Source organism: Taudactylus pleione, unplaced genomic scaffold (genome assembly GCF_031769625.1).
Source record: "Taudactylus pleione unplaced genomic scaffold, aTauple2 ptg000353l, whole genome shotgun sequence".
NCBI classification, from domain to species: domain Eukaryota; kingdom Metazoa; phylum Chordata; class Amphibia; order Anura; family Myobatrachidae; genus Taudactylus; species Taudactylus pleione.
Window position 1 is genome coordinate 866,342 of NW_028284754.1, and position 23,873 is coordinate 890,214.

Here is a 23,873-nt window from a genome sequence, read left to right on the forward strand (position 1 = left end):
TATTTTGCTATTGTATTTGACTTAATATATCTAAGTGATATTGTGTAGCATAATCAAGTATTATCAAAATATATTGATGGCACCCATCCAACTTCTATAACGGGCCTACTATATCCATGCTAACCTGCTCAAACAGTCCTGGAATTATTGGAAGAGGTATGAGAGGAGCTCAGAAATCAGGTTTAGGAATGGTCTGCTTACAAACTGTGGAGGCTTAGCAGTATCTCTTAATGGCCATGTAGACTCCTATCCAGTAAAACTTCTGGAGGAATTTATCTAGGGATTTCACTCCCACAAATGTCCCCCCATAATGTATGTATGTATGGACTACCGCTAATATTAAAAGGACATGTACGTGTGGCACCAAGAGCTGGTTAACTACTTTCTCATGAACCACTGACACCCTTAATAGCAGGTCCCTTTCTACTCTAAAGTATTATTCACACTGTGCTAGCCCCTCAGCCTTCCATACTCCATTCACTTTCACCTCATATCTGAATGAACTTTCTAATGCACAATCATTTAATTGGTCTCGAGCAAAGTCTTAGGGTGACACAGCCCTATGTACAGGAGACCAATCTTCTCCAACTGGCAAAGTCTCTGTTGTCTCACTTCCTTCTCCTGCCAGGACAACTACCTCATGTCCTCTGGAATGCAGCACTTGTCTGATTGCAGCCAAAGCCTGACACCCAGGCATATATTGCTGCTTTCTGATTTCTCCCTCTAGTTCCAGAATGTGAGCAACAGGATCATGTAGGGTCAGATGTCTGACTGGTAATTCAGGTGCCAGCAAGTCTGAACTGATCTGGTTGACTATAATATCCCAGAATAATGGGATTTGGAAACCGTGGTGCTATTGCCTCTAAAATTTGCACTTGTATCCTCTCATGGTTAGGTGAGGACAGACACGGTCATATTCCTCAGTGGCCCCATAGACACACAGGACCTTTACTGATGCCAGTGTATCCATCTGTCCTTCTGGAACCTCAGTGCTGGACACCAGGGTAACTTCACTGCCCAAATCCACCAATACCAATACTGCCTGTTGTCATATCAGTATGGTCACCCAGAATAGCCAAGCTCTAGCCCAGCATTTTTCAACAACTGTGCCATGGCACACAAATGTGCCACGAGCGGTTGACAAGTGTAACATGGTGGTCAGCTCAGGGCACTTATATTGTAGTGCATTTTATTCATGAGGAGGCCAATGTAGTGTGTTTTATTCCTGTGGAGGCCAATGTAGTGTGTTTTATTTTTTTGGACACCATTATGTGTGTATATTTTAATGTGGGAGCCAATATTATCATTAGTCATGCACACCACATCTCCAGATGGCGTGCCTTTGCAATTTTAAAATATATAGTAGTGTGCCTAAAGTTGAAAGGTTGAAAATCACTGCTCTTGCAAATAAAGAGGATAAGGTCAAACAAACAGGGAATGTGGAGTCTAGTTGCCCCACCGAACAATCCACCTATTTTTTTCTTACTCCTTTCTTTGATGTCCAGCCCATTTTCTTCAGAGTATAATAACAATAAATAACTGTTGCCAGTTATTCAAATGACTGAAGATTACTCTGCAGGAGCCATTTTTGCAGTTCCCAGTTTAGATTCCACACACAATGGTCAACTGCCAGGATTTCCATGATTCTGTCTGGTGGGTTTCATTCAAGCTCAGTTACAAAATCACTTTGCTTTCCCAGGCCCTGTTACTCCTATTTGCACCAGAATTGAGGTCTTTAGCTGTTGATAATTTGCCACCTGGGTTATGTGCATATCCACATAGGCCCACTGTGCTTCACCTGTCAAATAAGAAACCAGTTGTGCCACCTAATACTCTATTGGCCATTTAAGCCAAGTTGCCATCCTCGCAAAAGACAATGGAAATGCTTCAACATTATCTGATTGGGTCATTTTCTGCATTACAGCAGGCATGCATTCATCCAGTTGCAGCTTACTGAGCTCTGCCCATAGCAGTGTGTTGCTCTCCACCTGGGCTTCAGCAACTGCTAGCATCTGGGATTGCTGAGCCTGTTGTGCCACAGCTAGATAAGTTAAGTCTGGGAGGATTTTCTCCATCTTGTCCTCTTACTAAGTAGCAAAATTGGGCCTCTCTTATCATGCTCCAGCAAGCCAGTAGTTTGAAGCCTATATAAACTAGCGGCAACTGTGTATTAGGCACAACACTCCAAAAAAGTGGGTTTAAACTGTCTAGCACATTAATTGTTTGTTCACAAAACACACAGGAACAAATTTCCCTGGTTACCTTGACCACATTGTGTTTCAATACAGTTAAAACATTTTTTCATTTGGCACTACAATATCCAGCCATAATTAAAGCACTGTCTCTTTAATGGGCTTATACAGACCAACACTGATACCTTTAGCAGCATGTGCTTAAAAGTCTGTTCCACACCCAAACTTAACAAGTGCAAGTAAAATCACAGAGAAAAACATTTGGTGCTTTTCAGCTAAATTTGTTTCTGCTACAACAAACCTCAGTGTAATTATTTCAAAACAAACTGAAATGTTTCTGTGTGTACACTTGTTTCTCTTCACAAATAACACAGCATAAACTTTACACATTTGCACCCAGCATAACTTTTCATAACATGACCTTGAAATGTTGACATTATTTGTGTAAATATGTGTCATATTTAATACAAGTTCACTTTTAGCTACTATTGGAGTGCTGCCTACCTTCTTTCTATTGGGACCTATACAGTTCCTTATGAGATACCAGCATTGTATCCCACCCACAGGAGGGCTCCCGAAGAACTCATGGTTTCAGTTAGTCAAGTGCCAAACTACCGGATTTCTATACAATATATATATATATATATATATATATATATATATATATTATAAAAAACACAATCTGAGAGCAAAACCTGAAATAAGTTCAGGCCCAATAACGTCAATGAATTGATCCACGTGGTACCGTATGCACTGCCTCGTGGTAAGTTATCTAAAAAATAGATAAAAAGGGTGCGCCACATAGTGTATTATCTTAAACATTTATTGAGAACATATTCCTTTTAACATCCGTCATAAATAATGTACCAATGGAGACGGTCAGACCACTGCAGATATAAGCAGCACAAACAATCAAGTCTCCGGGACCAGCAGCTTATCTCACCGGCAAAACTTGTATCACATAGTAGTCACTAGAACTTCATCAGAGGGCTTTTAAAAACCACATACATCATATAAACAAATCGTATAACCACATGAAAATTATTAATTCATTAAAAACAAACTAAATGGTAACAATCCAGCTACAGTATCTTAGAGCAAAAACTCATTGAAACCCAAGAGATGCAATGTATTTAGAGTGACAATCCAAAAGGTTTCCATTTATATAATAAATTAAGTCCGTCACCACCTCTTTGATCTAATTTCACCCGTTACATGCCCAGAAATCTCAGGTTATATATTTTGCTTGCTTGACATATTTTAAAATGCCATGGGACACTGTGATTATCAATCAGATTTTTTATATTTCTAGTTTGTTCCAAGATTCTGATTTTCAGAGGACGCTTAGTCTTCCCCATGTATTTTCTACCACAACTACATATTACCATATAAATAACATAGGTGGTATTGCAGTTAATTACACCCTTAATTTTATATTCTTTTGGGCCATCATTACCAACAAAAGTCTTCTGACATTTCAAGCCGTATTAACACACTTTATAAGAATTACAAGTAAAAAATCCTACAGCTTAACTAAAAAATGATACGGGTTTTAAATGGTCGTTTAACACAATCAATAGACTGGGGCAAATTAAATTCTTTAAGGCTCTTGCTCTTCTAAAACAAGTTCAGCTCTGTCAGGAACAAACTGAGAATATATCAGATCCATTTTAATCAGATGCCAGTGTCTATTTAAAATTCTTCTAATATCCTCTCTCTGACTAGATAATTGAGTCACAAAAGGGGATTTAATTTTATCACTTTTCTCTCCCTTTATCTTATAATTCAATAATGTTGATCTATCAAGGTTTTTCGCTCTGCCTACGGCGGCATTAATTAAATCTAGTAGATAACGTTTCCCAAGAAATTGTGTGATATAAACTTTGGATTGATCTTCAAACATTTCTAAGGTAGAACAATTTTGTCTCAATCTTAATAGTTGGGAAAATGAGAAATTTCTCTTCCACTGACCAAAATGACAACTTTTATATTCTAGATAATTATTGCTGTCAACAGTTTTAAAATGGGTTGAGGTATTTATCTCTTTACCATCTCCTTGACAATTCTTTACACATATTGCTAGATCTAAACAAGCTATTTTCTCAGGTTGAAACTCAGAGGTGAAACCCAAATTAAATTCATTTACATTTAAATAATGTACAAACTCAAAGTATTCCGATTCTGATCTACACCAGATAATTAACAAATCGTCTATATAATGTTTAAAAAGGATTAATTTATCTAAGAATGGATTATTAACATAGATATGTTTTTCTCCCATTCACCAAGAAAGAGATTCGCCACACTAGGAGCACAAATCTTCCCCATTGCAACTCCGCATGTCTGCTCATAAAAATCACCTAAAAAGGTGAAATAGTTATGTTGTAGTACAAAATGGATTGCATTAATCATAAACTCAATTTTCAGGGGATACATGTCAGGATCGCTCTCTAGCACTATTTTAACACACTCCAAACCCTTCTCATGTGCGATTGAAGTATAGAGCGATTTGACATCAATTGTGCCCCATTTGTATTCATCAATGCACCTAAAATTATGTAGTATCTTTAGTACATGCGTGGAATCCTTTATATATAAAACTAATAAAGGAACATATTTTTTCAAATACACATCAATATATTCTAATTTTCTTGAGGTTAATGAATTTACACCAGAAACTATTGGGTGACCAGGAGGTGGTATCTGGTCCTTATGTATCTTTGGCAGATGGTAAATTGTAGAAATTCTGGGAGTTTCATTGTATAGATATTTATATTCATAATGTGTGAGTACCTTATCCATTAACCCATTATCTAGTAGCCTCTTCAAATCTATTAAATATTCTTTAGTTGGATCATAAGATAGTTTACAACATAGGATTTAGTATCGGATAACAATCTATTCATCTCCTGTACATATTTCTCTCTAGCCATGATAACAAGGCCTCCCCCCTTGTCTGCCTGTTTAATTAACAAATTCTTTGTTAACAACTAACATTTTTAATCATTGTATTTCCCCTTTCGTAAGGTTATCTATAATCCTAGGGGTATTGGTAATTTTATCTAAATATTTTTTAACTAATTTAGAAAAAAGATCCAAGCAAGAACCACGTGATTCAATAGGGTAAAATGTACTTTGTTATTTTAGTCCATTAGTTCCCCAATGGTTTACTTCCCAAATCTTAACCGGAGCCAAACATTTATTCTCATTCCGTATAAAATGTATTTTCAATGTCATTTTACGTATGTATACTGTAATTTTTAATCCATATATGTTTGGAATGTAATAATTCCCGTGGTCGGTGCAAAGCTAAGCCCTTTTTGTAATAAACCACTGGTGGCAATTGAAAGCATTACCTTAGATAGGTTAAAAATACCTATTTTATTTAAATCCTCTGGTTCGTTTGATTGAGCGCCCTTCTTTTTTGAGGGTTTTTGTCCCCCTCTTTTATCTCTATTTCTCTGAACCTTTTCCTTGTTCCTTCAACAGTTTGATTTGTTGAAAGTTTGTTGCAGCCAGGAACAAACATTATCTGGCCTCTGTCTAAAAAACTATTGGTTGAACTTTCATTATCATGCAAGTTCTTTAATGCTTGATATCTATTGGAATGTATTGGGGAAAAATCCCTTCTACCCCTAACAAAGTCTATCCACGATTTCTTTCTAGAAACTGTCTGCCATATATTGCTACTTTTGGTGTCAACATTTTCCTTTTCAACTTTACTAATCTTGTTTTCAATATTTTCTGTTCCTGCCATTTAAAATCATGAGCACTCTTTTTAAGCTGTTTTCGAATTGTGTGCTAATTCCGCACTTGACCTTTGTCATAATCCTCTTTATCCCTTTTAAACTTACTACTTTTGGTGTCAACAATTTCCTTTTCAACTGTACTAATCTTGTTTTCAATATTTTCTGAAAATTGTTTAAACTCATCCATATTGGCAGAATGTAATAATTTTTCTTCGACCTCAATACTATCCTTTTCTATATCCTTTAATATTTTTTTTTCATACACAATGAGCCACATTAAATCTAAGGCACACTTATCCAAAATCCTGTACCATTCTTTTAAAAATGTATCATTTTATTGACCAAAAGTGAGATTCTTATTTATCCTCAAACCTCTTGGTATCCTGCTACATTTAATATAATCTTCCAGGCCTACTATATCCCACCAGACTCTTGTTTCTTTTATCAACAGCATCTCTGGCTTTATAAAGCGGTCTTGTGTGGAGCATTCACTATTTAAAACAGGTGTTTCAATTACTGCATCATCACTTTTTAGGCCTTGTTCCCAGGGGTGATCAAGAAACACTACTGACTGGGTGAGGTGGTGACGGGTCTTCATGGGTTGCGTAGAACTGGGTTTGGTTCCTGCTTATGGGAAAAGCCATTCACTTTTCCATGATCTCTATCCTGTGACAGGTCCGGGGTTGTCAACATTGATCTCACTGAGACCCCCGGTACTGGCCTGAGAGGGTCCTCGGGTGCTGTCGCCAATGACTGTGCTCGACTCCAGGTGATAGCTCCAACACAATAACTAGCCAATCCACTGCCCAGATAAGTACCCAGAATAACAAGTCCCACCTCCACTTCCCCTGAGTCAAGGCCCCAATCCAAGTGTACCCAGACCATGGGTATAACGGTTATCTGTTCTCCTGCCATGGAGAATTTAATTTTCCGTTTCTCCAACAGTTGGCAGGGAGGGACTAACTCCAGTTGGACCAGGGTGATGGAGGCCCTGGAGTCTCTCATCCCTTGCAGTTCATGCCCAATGACTTTAACAGGCTGTAGGTGGGCCTTCATGTTATCTGAGGTAGCTTTCCCAATAGCTGCTACCACCTCCACTTGTTATGCTAATTCCTCCACCTCTGGCACATCAGGAACACAGTTCCCCTCCCCACACCAAATGTAATTTCTTGGCACAAATCTACCCTGGGCACAGCTGGTCAGGCACCCAGAAATGGTCCTCTTCCCCACAGACAGTCTCGTTGCACATGCCTTACCTGGCAACAGTTGTAGCACTGCCAAGGCTTGGAATGTGCAGGGTCCTGCAGTCTTGCATTGGCCATTTGCAGAGCTGGGGTGTGTAGTGGGGCAGGGCACTGGGTTGCCAGGGAGAGTTTCTGGTCTTTTTGAGGCCATTGGGGGGCTGACCTTTCCTCTGGGTTAGCTCTTCTCCACCAGGGCCTGTTAGCTGTGAACTCATCGGCTAGGTGTGCTGCTTTTGCAGGAGTGTTGGGGTTCCGATCCGCCACCCACTCTCTAATTTCCGGGGGCATCTTGTTAAGCAACTGTTCCAGGATAATAAAATTTTTAACATCCACTACCGTAAGTGCCCACTTTCCGGCCAGCCAGCTATCACAGTTCCACTGCAACAGATTATTAAACTTTGTAAATGATGAATCCCCTTTCCATGACATCAAATGGAACTTGCGATGGTACGACTCAGCAGTCACCGCATATCTGGCAAGCAGCACACCACAGACCTCTTCATATGCCAGTGTCTGTTCTAGACTCAAAGCATGGCACACATCCAACAACTGTCCTCTCAGACTGGGTAACAAATATTGAGCCCACTCTGCTGCCTCAATCCTATGCATAGTCATCACTAATTCAAACATCTGCAAATGGGTATCAATATCTGAGCTGGCCTCATCAAAAGGTGGGATGTCCTGATATTGCAGCCTGGCTGTCTGCCTTACCAATACTGGTGGGGCAGTGGTGTAGGTCACTGCTCCCAAGGTGGCCCCCAGTACTGCTGCACTTCATCCTAATGTTGCCAGCAACTCCCGCAACTTATCTGCCCCTCCAATGGTAGGCATTGCCCCTGAAGCAGTTGTCCCACTGGTTCCTTGACCCTCAGTTGGCTCCGGTACGTCGTCCTTATCATCCTCCTCCTTTGGATGATCTTGGTCCCACTGGGTTAGTTTTGCCATTAATATTTATCTGGTGTCCTGTGGATAAAACTCAATCTGTTTTGTTCAGCAGAGATCCTGCAGTTGGCCCTTCTTGAGGTATCGGTAACATAGTGGTTCTGATTCCATTCCCTGCTGTATTTTATGACTTATGACTGTATGCTCAAAGGCTGGTGTCTGAATGTTCCTACTGTTGTTGTCGCCAAATGTGAGGATAAAGGGTTCTCTCGATTACCCAGACACCGAGCAGATGAAAGCAAAGTGATGGTTTATTTTTTTTACGGCACACCAAAATAGGGAATATGCAATGGCAAAAGATAAACACAGTGAACAGGCAATATGAAAGTAGCAGTCCAGACATAGGCAGTCCAAATAGAGTAAAAAGTTCCAGGACAAGTCCACAAAATAGCAAACAACACACAGTTTCACACAGTAGAAACTATAACAGTTCACACAGAAGTCATAGCATATATGTCCACACAACCGTTTACAGGATACCACACAGTCGAACCTACCACAGTTCACACAGCAGTGATAGAGTTCAAGTCCACACCAGTGAATAAAGATCTCACCCCAGGAGTTTCCACATGTATAAATCCACCCAAGCATTTCCAGGATACCACATAGGCGAAACTACTACCATTCACACAACAGTGATAACCTATACAACCACACAGGACTGGTCATGCGCTCCACCTTTGAAGTGTGACTAACATGCAGGGCTGCCTTTGGTAATTTCTTTTAAAAACTTCCAAGTTCCCACGGTCCTTGTGACCACCCAGGGGAGTTACACCATTTCCTGATTGGTGCGAGTCCCTTATCTGGTAACTTCCTCCTACCTCCTCAAGATATTACATCCCTGACACTCACTGGGTTGGCTCTGTACAGTCAGCCAGACTCCAATGAGGGACAAAGGCAGGCAAATGCAGGAGGTGTAAGTCCTGAGTGTCCCCTGCAGAGGTGGAAATTAATACACAAGGTATTTTGTTCTGTGAGGTGTTATATTGCTCTACTGGTTATGAATAAATCTGAGACATCTCATGTCCTCACACATGGCGACTTTGAAATACAAAATTATAGATCAAGAACTGAATCGATTTGAGGGGGTAACAGAGCACATAAATTTCTACATTAGAATCATGTTACATTTTCCGCTATATATATTATATATAAATTTTACATTACAGTTGTTACATTCTATGATGTTCAGATGTATTTTGTAACAGGAGATCTCATGTTGGCTGTGCAGTCTTTTTATATACAATAATCTTTGAATTTAATTTTTTTACACGTAAGGATTTTTTACATATAACTCTAATATTTTATGTTGCTTACATATTTGAGATATATATTATGGATTGATATTTTATCATTAAGGATCATATGTACTTATTTGCACATACTTATTTGCACAATGCCTGAACACTTTATTTTTCTCACATTATCATGTGACATGATTGTACACATGTCTTAAACAGTTTTTAGTCACTCTATTAATGTTGTTTATGTTTTTAGTGGTTTTTAAGTATTAGCAGTAACACTGCCTTGTTTATTATGTTTCCATGGCAGTGTCGACGCCATCCACGAAGTCACCTCCACTTTTGAAGACAAGTGTTTCCACGATTGGTAAGTGCACCTATTTAATGTTTCACTGTATTCATGATTGTTTACTGTCCTGAAGAAGGGAAGCAAGTCCCTGAAAGTCGATTTATGCAGTAAAGTTTTCACTGCTATTTACACTGATGTGACAAGTCCCTGAGTGCCGCCTTCTTTTTGTGGAGATATATATATATATATATATTTATATATATATATATATATATATATATATATAGAGTATATATAAATATATATTATATATTTATATTAGAGATGTGCGCTGATCCATGTGTTTTGCTTTTGGATCTGGATCTCCCCTGGTTTTGGATCTGGATTGGTTTTGCCAAAACCTCATCTCCGTGTTTTGTTTTTCGGTTCTGGTTTAGATCTGGATTTTTTCTTAAAATATCATAAAAACAGCTAAAATAAAAAAAAAATTGCCTGTTTTTGTGCCTACAGTGTTATTAACCTCAATAAAAAAATCGGGAATTTACTATTATTAAAGTCGGGTGATTTGTGTCAGTTTTGGTGTTTAACTTGAGTGATTTAATGCCGCTAATTTGCCTGTTTTGTGCACTAGAAGTTATATCTCCATCGGCTCTATTCGGAGGTACTTCATACTAAGGTATCATGCCTACATTTTGAATATACCATTATTCATTTTGCTCAATTCAGCCATTTCATACTCAAAATCAGGGACTCAATTTAAGTTTTAAATGCACCACCTCCAGAGCTGCGATTTGCCTTCCAACATACACAAATCAGTGTGATTTGTGTATGTTTATGAATGGCTAGTGTGTTACAATAGGGTTAATATTTTTTTTAAAGGTCCCCCCCCATAATACTAACCAGCCCCATAATTGCCAGCCAGTCCTGGTTCTTTAAATTACAGGGAAAAATGTATAGGGTTACACTGTAATTTATGAACCAGCACCAGGCAGCAGGGAGAGACCTGGTTTTAAATATAGGGAGAAAAATATTTGCATGAGGTTCCCCCATCAGCCCTGACCGCTAGTCAGCCCAGGCCAGGGATTCCTGGGGAGTTGGGGACTGCCCAATAAAGGGATCTCCCTCTACAGGGCACCCCTGGCCTAGGCTTGTAGCCTGGGGCTATTCCCGCCACCCCTAGGCAGTGGGTGATGGGTTGATAGTGTTAGCAGTGGTTGGCGGGTTAGAACTGAAATGGCTAACCCATTGACACAATGTCCTGCTGTATTGTCCTGCTGTATTGACTCCAGACTGTGGCAGTTTGCAAGTATCCCTTTTTCTTGCTACTATACTTGGCACATTGCACTTTTTGATTTGTGACTGAAACATTGAATCACTGTACTGGAGTCGACATTGTGATAACATGCATTCATCATAAATACATTTTTTGGCTTTATATTTTTGGAGTGCTGGTTTTCTCTGGTATCATCCTTTTGGTACAGTTCTTGTATCCATTTATTACAACCGAGCACCCTCTATTCATCTTATTTGCGAGTGTGCAAGATTTGCCCACATTTTTTTATATATATATATATATATATATATATAATAACAGGTACAACGACTGGCACTCAAGGAGACTAAACAAATGCTGAGACTGAATGCAGTATGTTAATCAACGTTTCGGAGTAACCTCCTTTATCAAGACTGAATAAAAAATCAATACAAACATGACATATATAACTTACCACCAGCATAACATGTAGTGGTTCATCCCGTCCTCCAGATGAGTCCCGATGACATCACCCATATTCCAGAGAGACAAATTGGAACTCATAGGGGCGGAGTGATCCACAACAGACATAGTGAAGCACCATCACCATGACAACCACAAACAAATCATCCAGAATGAAGTCATTAGGGCTAAATAATGCATAAAAAATAATCAAAAGACCGCTGTATAGTGGTGTCCAATGGCGTCAGCATCATATAAGAAGACCTGGTCGAACTACTAGCCATTAAACCAATATCTAGTGCACCATGATATATATAATAAAGTATCACAAGTCACCATATATGTGTGACTCATAGCAGGCAAGGATAAGAAACATGAAAGAAAATCAGTATCCCCACTATCACCACCTTGGCACATAAGAAAGATAATAACATACATCATATAATGCATGAAGAATAAATCGAGAATCCGAATCATTGTTCACATGTCTCCTAAAAAATATAGACAGTTCCTGAAAGTCAAGGGTGCATCGTTCAATGCATGCACAAAGCATATATTTACAAAAAACATGAGAGTGACAGAATTTCATTAAGACCCTTAGGATATACAGTTTGAAGTTTGTATATCCATTGGGCTTCGTTTTGCAATAGAGACCAATCACGATTACCACCCCTAAGATCCGGTGGTACATGGTCGATCATTTTATATCTAATCGTAGAAAGATTATATTGGAATTCTTTGAAATGTCGAGGCACAGGTTCATCAATATTTTTTCCATCCAGTGCTGCTCTAATGCTGGATCTGTGTAATGCCATGCGTTCCTTGAGCTGTCGAGATGTTTTACCTATGTAATATAGGCCGCAGGGACATCTAATAAAATTTATAATGAATATACTAGAGCAGGTAAGCACATGTTTAATCTTGTAACAAGGTCCTGACCTTGGATGGGAGAATGTGTCCCCGATTTCCAAGTAGCTGCAAGTTGTACAACCCGTACACCTATAGTTTCCAGGCCTATGGGTGAGAAAATGTATAGGCTTAGGGATACTCTTCTGGCTGATATCATTTTTCACAATAAGATCTTTAATGTTTCTGCCACGGCGATACGAAGGTAGTATAGAGCAATCCTGTAATGCAGGTAACTGTGGGTTATCTGCAACTATGGGCCATATTCTTTTGGCAGAATTAACAATTTTAGCACTAGCCATAGTGAAATTCTGGGACCAAACCATCCGATTGCTCTGCTGATTCTTTCACTTGCTTTGTAAAGTCGAGTCTCTGGAATATGGATAATGCCCTTTGTTTGGCTCTATTCAGGACTTGGTGATGATATCCTCATTCCGCAAATTTCTTCATCATTAAATCTATATGTTTGATGGCATCCTCAGATTTACTGCAAATTCTTACTGCCCTTAGGAATTGAGAAAAAGGTAAACCCCGCTTTCAGGCTGGTGGATTTGGCTAGCAGTCGACAGTAGAGTATTACGGTCAGTGCTTTTGTAGTAGATCGAGGTATTCAACATACCAGGCTGCTCCTGTGTCACTAGGACATCTAGGAAGTGAATCTGATCTCGACTACACTCATAGGTAAATTTAATCGGGAAATCACCCGCATTATTCTGGTTGATAAATGACCTAAAGTCAGATTCAGAGCCCAACCACAGGATAAAGATGTCATCGATATAGCGAAGGAAACATGCTATCTGTTTGGAAAATTCTGCATTGGAGAGAAAACATACTTGCTCCATACAAAACATATGAATGTTAGCAAAGCTAGGGGCCACACAAGACCCCATAGCACACCCGGAAATTTGTTGATAGAAACTGCTGTCATACAGGAAACAATTCCGCTTCACTGTTAGATGTAGGAGTGAAATTAAAAAATCTATCTGTGGACCAGTGTAGTCAGGATGATCCATGATAAATTGGCATACAGCTTCTATACCCTGATCCTGGGGAATACTCTTGTACAGGCTGCAAACATCTACTGTACATAAGAGATATTGTGCTGAATGGGTCGGTAAGTCCTGAAGTTTGCATAGAAAATCAGTTGTGTCCTGGAGGAAAGTCCTTTGTTGGCCCAATAAGGGCTGTAGGTAGTAATCCAGATACTTCGATATGCCGTAATATAGGGAGTCCCGCGTGGCAATAATTGGCCTACCCAGAGGCCTTTAAGGCAGTTATGCAGTTTGGGAATGGTGTATATCACCGGTACTTTGGGATGATGTACCATTAACGCTTCAGCAATTTTAGCGGTAATAATGTGATCACTCGCAGCCTGATTCAGTAACCCTTGTAATTCCGTTTTGTAGGCTTCTGTTGGATTGGAGCTCAATTTTTAATAAGTGGTGGTATCAGCTAGCTGTTGATATAGATCAGATTTATATATGGACAAATCCTGTATCACCAAGCCACCACCTTTATCCGCTGGGCGAAAAACTATGTCTTTATAAGTAGATAGCTGTTTCAAAGCTTTAGATTCAGCAGCAGACATGTTGGTATAATAATGTGGAGGCATGAGATTCGCTCCTTCAATAATAGTGTCCACCTGGTTGGTAAAGCATTTAATACTGTTATTCAAAGAGACAGGGACGAAAGTAGATTTACTCTGTATGGGCAATGTAGCATGTATCTCTGTAGACTTGCCAAAATGTTCTGAGTTTAATCCTATGATCGAATTTGAATAAATCCACTTTGTCTTGAAAACTGTCTAGTTTTAGGGTAGGAACAAATGATCGACCATGTACCACCGGATAATAGGGGTGGTAATCGTGATCGGTCTCTATAGCAAAAAGAAGCCCAATGGATATACAAACTTCAAACTGTACATGTGAACAATGATTCGGATTCTTGATTTATTCTTGATGCATTATATGATGTATGTTATTATCTTTCTTATGTGCCAAGGTGGTGATAGTGGGGATAGTGATTTTCTTTCATATTACTTATCCTTGCCTGCTATGAGTCACACATATATGGTGACTTGTGATACTTTATTATATATATCATGGTGCACTAGATATTGGTTTAATGGCTAGTAGTTCGACCAGGTCTTCTTATATGACGCTGATGCCATGGGACACCGCTATGCAGCGGTCTTTTGATTATTTTTTATGCATTATTTAGCCCTAATGACTTAATTCTGGATGATTTGTTTGTGGTTGTCATGGTGATGGTGCTTCACTATGTCTGTTGTGGATCACTCCACTCCGATGAGTTCCCGTTCGTCTCTCTGGGATATGGGTGACATCATCGGGACTCGTCCGGAGGGCAGGATGAACCACTACATGTCTCGCTGGTGGTAAGTTATATATGTCATGTTTGTATTGCTTTTTTATTCAGTCTTGATAAAGGAGGTTACTCCGAAATGTTGATTAACATACTGCATTCAGTCTCAGCATTTGTTTAGTCTCCTTGAGTGCTGGTCGTTGTACCTGTTATTATAAATACAGATTTGGACATGGCACCGGAGCCAGTTGCAGTTTATACTATAGAGTGCCGGATGTACCTTGTTCATATATATATATATATATATATATATACACATATATACATGTGTATGTATATACATATATACATATTGTATAGTGATGTATAGGGTACCAGTGCCAACTCAGATTAAATATAGATAAACAAGAAGTAAGCTAATAACAAGCAAAAAATATATAAAAATATTGCTTTCTTCCTGTAAATAAAGGGTGTCCGCTGATCCAAATATAATGGAGCATTGGGCATGCACCTTAATAAAGGTATATGTAAGTGTAGGGAAGCTGTCTCATGCCTAAATTATCTATTAAGATAAGCACCTGATGATTTATTGCATATTTTGGAGTAGAGCATAGTCTTTTTAGAGTGTTTTTAGAACAGTTTTAAAAATTATTATCGATTCTCCTGCACCTATATCAACTTATATGTTTTCGCTGATATTTATTCAGTGCGTATAAGGGACATTTGTAGTATTTATGACATTTATAATATTTATAGCACATTGCACTTGATTGTATGCACACAGGGGACTATTCAGACCTTAGGGTTATTGGTAGAGCCCATTTGAGCATATGGAGGCTCATTATTGTTTACTATTTGGTATATGTTTTTTGTCTAATTGCTTAAAAATAAGTTTATATACAATATATTGGTTGTGCACAGCACTTTATTGTGGCATATATATATTGCACAATACTTCTTTGCGCATATGATCTTAGTTTATCATAAAATTAACATGAGTATGTCACTTGCTAAGACCATATACAATAACATATTATATGTATATATGTATATATATATATATATATATATATATATAAAGTCAGTGGGTAGATTTTGATGAATTACCCAAAAACACCTGATGAATTACCCAAAGACACCTGTCTGAATTTCATTTGCACAACAGGTGAAAGTCTGTTTAGCCAATATATAGCAACAGAATGCCCCATACATGTATCACAGCACTGGCCACCATAGTATTGTAGCCCGGTGTCTTCCCCATAATTACCCAAATCCAGATGGGAAATATCTAAAAACAAAACAGAAGAATACAGGGGCACCACATCATGCATTAACAAGAAAAAAATTATTAGCAAGTAAAAACAAGCAGAGCGTGTGTACCAAAACAAGCCGTTAACCACCACAGAGTTTGACAGCAGAGTAATGGAATGGTGCTCCCGACCGGTGTCCTGAATGTCTCCAGGACCTCTTCACCAACCACAGAAAGATAGATTACCAGTCCACGCCCCTGTGCATTTCGTCACTAGGACCTTGTCAGGAGACTGGCTGGTGATCTGTTGAGGGCAGTTAAATAGAACTCATAAACCAATAAACAATATGCAGCACAGCGTTATCTCATTACATTAAATTAATTAATGGAATTCTTAATTTATATACTGTATATAAACACATATAAAAACCATTCCCGCATATAAAAAATGCATATAAACGCATAAAGCCACAAATATGCTGATACAATGTCTCCATTATATAATCCATACAATATAATATGAATATAATATTAGGAATAGTAATAAAATTAAAATTAAAAAAGACATATTATGTGGGATGCTTTTAGAAGATTAGATGATATGCATAATGCACTGGGTATAAAAAAGAACATAGAATCATCTATTTCAGGGATTTCTTCTCACGTAATAAGTCTATCTATCTAAAACATAGCTACATAAATTGGTACAATAAAAATGGGTCCAATAAAAATGGGTCCAATAAAAATTGGTACAGTAAAAAACATAATATATTGATACAATTTACAACATAGCCAAATCATATAGTAACAAAAAACATACCTCTTCACCTTGGACAAAAGGGATTTTAACTCTTTGAATCTTTAAATAGAAGAAATATTAGCTTATTAAAAATTGTGTAATTTCAAACCCCTCATTAAGTCCATGGGGATATACAGTATTTAATGTAATAATCTAAAAAGTCTTCTGCTTAGCCAGCATGTTTTCTCCGTCTCCTCCTTTTTTATCCACTTTAACATATTCAATCCCCAGAAATCTCAAATTTGCTTTATTACTGTCTTGGCAATGTCTGAAGTGTCTAGGTACACTGTGATTCTCAATCTTATTTCTAATATTGCGCAAATGTTCTAAAATTCTAATTTTTAATAACCTCTTTGTCTTCCCGACGTACATTTTACACATCCACAAATCAACAAGTAAACCACAAAAGTGGTATAACAACTGATTAACCCCTTAATTTACAATTATTTTTCATGAATACTTTTAAAGGTATTTTTCCCTTTTAAACTATGTGGACAAACTTTACAGTTTCCACATGTTAAAAACCAGTCTATTGGATTAAAAAAAATATTCTTATTAGAATCCTCTATACTTGGCAAAAGACTAGGAGATAAAAATTATTTTAAATTTTTAGCCCTTTTAAAAAGTATCTCTGGTCTATTTGGTATATGGGTGGACAGAATTGGATCCATTTTTATAATATGCCAGTACTTTTCAACAATATTTTTAACTTCTTGATGTCAATTGTTATACAAAGTGATAAAAGCACAGTTAGAAAAACCGCTATCTCCTGTGTCCTTTTCCTTTTTTTTCTGATTCTTATAAGATAATATATAGAATAATATAATATAGAACCTAGTACTATGTGACCTCTATTTATATGGAGGGCATGAGGTGGTTAGTGTATTTTAGACAGGAGTAGCATTCCCACCACACTATCAGAACATTCACCTACTACTCAGGAACAATCTTTCCATAGTACTAGTAATCCAACATTGAGTATGTATAGATTTATCATGTATTTATGTGTGCAGACCATATATATCTAGAAACCATTGTCCTATTGGTACACCTATCTACAGGGTGTTCCCCCTCCCTTTAGGTAGTTTTGTTATATTATTGGGTGTGTGACATCTCTTGTTCTATATGAGCGGATGTAGAATAATATGTTTTAATGAGGTTCAACTGTGTATTATAGGGTATATCTATTTTTGACAGTACTATACACTGGCCTTCCGAATCTGAATATTACAAATTATGCCATTGTGAACTAAAAATAAACCATCATTCTGTATTCTTAAATTATATCTTTGCATAATACTAGATATGCACTAATGTAAGACACAAAGTTTTCTTTACATACAATGCATATACAGTACCAGTCAAAAGTTTGGACACACCTTCTCATTCAATGGTTTTTGTTTATTTCAATTATTTTCAACATAGTAGATTAATACTGAAGACATCAAAATTATGACAGAACACATATGGAATTATAATGTAAACAAAAAAGTGTTAAACAAATCAAAATATGTTTCATATTTTAGATTCCTCAAAGTAGCCCCCTTTTGCTTGGATGACAGCTTTGTACACTCTTGGCATTTCTCAATCAGCTTTATGAGGTAGTCTCCTGGAATGGTTTTCCAACAGTCTTGAAGGAGTTCCAGAGGTGCTGAGCACTTGTTGGCTGCTTTTCCTTCACTCTGCGGTCCAACTCATCCAAACCAGATCAATTGGGTTTAGGTCTGGTGATTGTGGAGGCCAGGTAACCTGATGCAGCACTCCATCACTTTCCTTCTTGGTCAAGTAGCCCTTACATAGCCTGGAGGTGTGTTTGGGATCATTGTCTTGTTGAAAAACAAATGATGATCCCAGTAAGCGCAAACCAGATGGGATGGCATGGCGCTGCAGAATACTGTTGTAGCCATGCTGGTTAAGTGAGCCTTGAATTTTGAATAAATCACCAACAGTGTCAACAGCAAAGCACCCTCACATCATCACACCTCCTCCTCCATGCTTCACAGTGGCAACCACACATGCAGAAACCATCCGCTCACCTTCTCTGCATCTCACAAAGACACGCAGGTTGGAACCAAAAATCTCAAATTTGGACTCACCAGACCAAAATACAGATTTCCACAAGTCTAATGTCCCCTTCCTTGTTGTTCATCTTCAGTAGTGGCTTCTTCGCAGCAATACGACAATGAAGGCCTGATTCACGCAGTCTCCCCTGAACAGTTGATGTTGAGATTTGTCTGCTACTTGAACTCTGTGAAGACATTTTGTGGTCTCTAATCTGAGGTGCTGTTAAGTAGCAGTTTCTGAGGATGCTTACGCTAATTAACTTATCCTCTGCAGCAAAGGTAACTCTCGGTCTTCCTTTCCTGGGGCGGGACTCATGAGAGCCAGTTTCATCATAGCGTTTTCATAGCGTTTGATGTTTTTTGCAACTGCAATTGAGGATACATTCAAAGTTCTTGAAATTTTCTGTATCGACTGACCTTCATGTCTTAAAGTAATGATGGACTGTCATTTCTCTTTACTGAGTTGAGTGGTTGCTGCCATAATATGGATTACAACAGTAGTCAAATAGTGGTGTCCACTGTGTACTAACCCTACCTCTGCACAACACAACTGATGGTCTCAAACACATTAAGAAGGCAAGTAATTCCACAGATTGTCTCTTGACAAGGCACAACTGTTAATTCAAAACCATTCCAGGAGACTACCTCATGAAGCTGATTGAGAGAATGTCAAGAGTGTGCAAAGCTGTCACACAAGCAAAAGGAGGCTATTTTGATGAATCTAAAATATAAAACATATTTTGAATTGTTTAACACTTTTTTATTTACAACATAATTCCATATATGTTCTTTCATAGTTTTGATGTCTTCAGTATTAAGCTACTATGTTGACAATAACTTAATTAAACAAAAACCATTGAATGAGAAGGTGTGTCCAAACTTTTGACTGGTACTGTATGTTTATGAACTCTCAGGTCTGCATAATGTGTTTGTTATCTTTGGTATTTTCTACATCAAAGCTAACATTTCTGATGCAAAATAATTCCTGGTGCACCTCTAAGATGAAACTGAGGTGTACTCTACATCTAGACATCTGAGGATGTAGAAAGGAAAAGGGGGAAAAAATCCTATAAGATAAATTTAAAAGGGAAAGAAAAACATACATAATGTCCCAAATGAGTTTTTTTAGAGATAATTTGGAGTATCTCTTAGATCCAGAGAAAAACACTGTATTTCAATAAACCTTATTTATGATAATTTTTTTTCTTATCTATATATTCCGGTCTTTTTAGTATATTTAATTTTTTTCATACAACATATCATTTAATGTGTCTTGTTTAATTTACTCCTACATAAATGAATTGAGTAAAATATGAATTTGGCATATTGTCTTAAATAATATTGATATTCTTACAAATAACAACATAGAGGAGTACTGTATGAGAACTCTTAATATCCCATTCTATTCTTTTATCTTATCATCATAGTCATTTTAGTGTACTGAGTAACACAAAGTCTCTTTATTCGTAATTTGTGTATGTATGGAATTTTTTGGAAGTTATCAGCTCTATACACAATAGTCTATAGAAGTGCTAATTAACCTCACTGAAACCTGTTAAATCAGCTGATGGAAATCTACACTAATCAGTAAGCAATTACAGCTATTTAAATAGCTGCAACCATCTCAGTGAGATTTACACCTTCTGAGGATACTGGGGTTGCCATTCCTGGAGAAACACATCAAGGACGGAGAATCTGATCAGCTCAAGCCCCCCAGACTAACCTGCTCACAGATTCACCTGTATTTACACTTCAATTCAGCCGGGATGGAGGTAACTTAACACTGCATATATTACTCAGTGTCAGACCACTTAAGAGAGCAGTGGCCCCCTCACCATCCTCCTACTCACTGTGTCCATCAGTGGCGATATTGGACTGCACAGTGGATCTAGAACTTGTCTGCACCCTCGCAGACTGTGTTCATTAGCAGCTACAGCAGACTGCACAGCAGATCCTGAACTCATTTGCATCCCCACAGACTGTGTCCATCAGCGGCATTACTGGACTGCACAGCAGATCCAGAATTTGTTTGCACTCCCGCTGATGAGCGGACAAGAGCAATTCTGTGTGATACTTCTATCAGTGAGTACACAATTCTGTGTGATACTTCCATCAGTGTGATACTTCCATCAGTGTGTACATCAGTGAGTCCATCAGTGGGTACTCCCGCTGATGAGCGGACGAGAGCAATTCTGTGTGATACTTCCATCAGTGGAATGGATAATAACTATCCATTCCACATTGCACATTTATGTCCCAATTTAAGCCATAATGAGTGGATAAGTTCATTATTCTGAAGTGCATATCAAAAAAAGAGTTTTGCCTGTCATTTGGGGACCTCCATCCTCATGTGTAGATTTATTAAGAATGGGCACTGAGTTAATGGAAGATTACTCACCCACCCTACATGATACCATTTGGTCACCCTTTTGAGTTATACCTTTTAGAAAGGAATCTGGGAAACAATCAAATATAGCGCTTGAACTGATTATAGCAATGGACTGTATAATTTTTTTATATATTTTATGCTTATATTTTACTGTTTGATATATGTAATTATAGTATAATAAATTGACTGTTATTATAATTTGTGAGGTTATCTAAACCAGCGCTCCACAACTACCCATATGCAAATATAAGAGCATAAATTGCATAAATAATTTGCAATTACTTATTAGGATAACCCACACTTCACTATTGAAAGTCACTTTTTCCAAAAGCCAATTAAAAGGTTATGTCCCAGTTTATTATCCAGCAGGTGTCCTGTAGCAATAGAAACAGTCCAATGGTATCTACACTCAGTCAGCTGGTCCAGATCTGTATGGGATAAAGCCAGTGATGTCCTCTTCTTATATATATATATATTTATTGAGTGAGGGATCCAATTCAGTAGGACTCAATGTGTTTCCGTGTGGAAGTGACCCTCACCTTCATGAGGAGCAAATCTTTGGAGCTTCATAGGGGTCTCCGATATTTTTAATGCTCTAATGAGTGAATCATTATCAGGTGTCTATAAATAATTAACCAAGCCATGTTCCAAATTATTAAATAAATCCAAGAGTATGAGTAGGCAATCATATCTTGATTAAACATAACATTTAAAAATAAAAACGAGTATTGTTAATACTAAAAGTAAAGTAAATACCTGTATTCATTATTCCCCAGTCATGATCACGTGAGCGCTAACCGGTCAAATGACTCATGACGTGTAGGTACCCTCCAATTGGTTAGAGCTGGTCATGTGGTTGTGACTCATATGCAGTTCCACAGACAGGTGGCAGACTCTAATGAATGCAGATCTGTTTTTGATCTGAGGTTCCATAGTTACTACGTTTGTGGAATCACGTGGTGTAAACAATCATCATATGACTCTGCAATATTCAAAGACACTAAAATCATTATTTGAGGAGTAGAAATGAGAGGTTTGTATGTGTTGAACTAATAACAATCAGTTTAGTTAGCAATAAAATATTAGATAAAATGTACAGTACATTATCCGATAAAATACATCAAAATACATAGAGGTTTATTAAGCAGTGAAGGAATCTTCTTAAAAAGAGGTGGAGAAAGTGCAACACCACATTTTCACCCAGGGATCTCATAAGCATACATAGATTGTTAGAATTTAAGTTTATTATATGTCATTGTTAAATAATATATAGAATATGGATAAATGAATTGGCAAATTACCAAAAAAACAATAACCCTGATGTTAATACTCAGAGTCCCCATCACCATAACAGTACCCAATCAAGTAAATTGCATCAAATGATACTGTTAAGTTCCACAGATTCATTGAGGCCATCTGGGTGTAGAGTATTCAATTTGAATATCCAGTAGACTTCCTGGTGGCACAAGATTTTATATCTATCTCTCTCCTCCACGTGGACTGTTCGTGATCTGTTCTATACCAAAGATGGATAGATTACTGATGTCACCTTTGTGAACTACAGTAAAGTACCTAGAAACACTGTGGTTTGGAAATTTGTCAACAATATTATTAAGGTGTTCCATAAAGTTTTTTTTAATTGTTCCAGTGATATGGCTTACATATTTTAGACCGCACTCACGTGTTACTAAGTAGATGACATAGATGGAATTACAATTCATGAAACTACCGATAGTACATTTTTTAATTTCAAAAACCCATATCTATAGTATTGGTTCATCTAGGAATATAAGTGAACATTGTGCATCTTTTCTTGCCACATCTATAAAAGCCTGGTGGTCTAGATGGTATCCATTGTTTATCTTGGAGATGGTAGGGATCTTAGTTGTCTTTAAGTTACTTGGGGCAAGTATATTCTTTAAGGATAAAATGTGTCTGAAAAAAAAAATTGTTGTACGAAAGGATAAATGAAAAAATGACAAGAGAAAAGATTTTTTTCCCTATGTTAGGTCCCAATCTCTTGAAAAACGAGCTATGATTTTATCAATCCCTAATTTATGAGGAATATTTATATATAGGAATTGGATATCCAGTGTTAAAAATGCATGTTTCTTTCCAATTGATGTTTGAATGCGTTGTAGAAAATGGGTGGAATCTTTGGGATGGGACCTAAGGACAGGAACACGGGGCTGTAAAAAAGAATCAACATAAAAGGTTAGAGGTGAGTGAATTAATACCGGAAATTATAGGGCAACCTGGGGGGTAAGTGAGAGATTTGTGAATTTTGGGTAAATGATAATACACCGGAATGGTGGGAAAGGGAATGAACAGGAAATGCCATGCCTCGCTGGTTATGAGCCCGTGTTGTAGGGAAAGATCCAACAATAATTTGAACTCAGCTAAAAAGGATGTGGTTGGATCCCGATCCAGAGTTTGATAGAAGGTAGTGTTCTTTAGCTGATTGAAAGCTTCTTGTGGACAGTCCTTCCTATCTTGGACTACCAATCCCCCACCCTTATAAGCCTCCTTTATTATTATCGAGGAATCTTTAGTCAATGAGCGAAGTGCTCTTTTTTTTAGCTCTACTTAGATTCGATGTGTATGCTGATCTTTTTGGAGTTTTATTACATAGAGTTTTAAAATCCTCGAGGTTAATCTTCTAAAACGACTCAATGATATTATGTTTGGGTGAAATAGGAAAAAATTCTGATTTCAATTTAAAGTTTTTGGAATTTTGAAGTGAAGTATCATATAGTTTCATTGTTGTGTCCTGA

General features: G+C 37.7%; 1 protein-coding gene across 1 annotated transcript in view; it reads left to right on the forward strand.

Annotated features, from left to right (window-relative positions):
* Positions 1–23,873, forward strand: part of LOC148508605 (uncharacterized) — a 653,608-nt gene that overhangs the window by 78,089 nt on the left and 551,646 nt on the right. Inside the window, exon 3 of the mRNA XM_088444305.1 lies at positions 9,679–9,735. Coding sequence (XP_088300431.1) covers positions 9,679–9,735 — 57 coding nt within the window. The remainder of the gene's footprint in view (positions 1–9,678; positions 9,736–23,873) is intronic.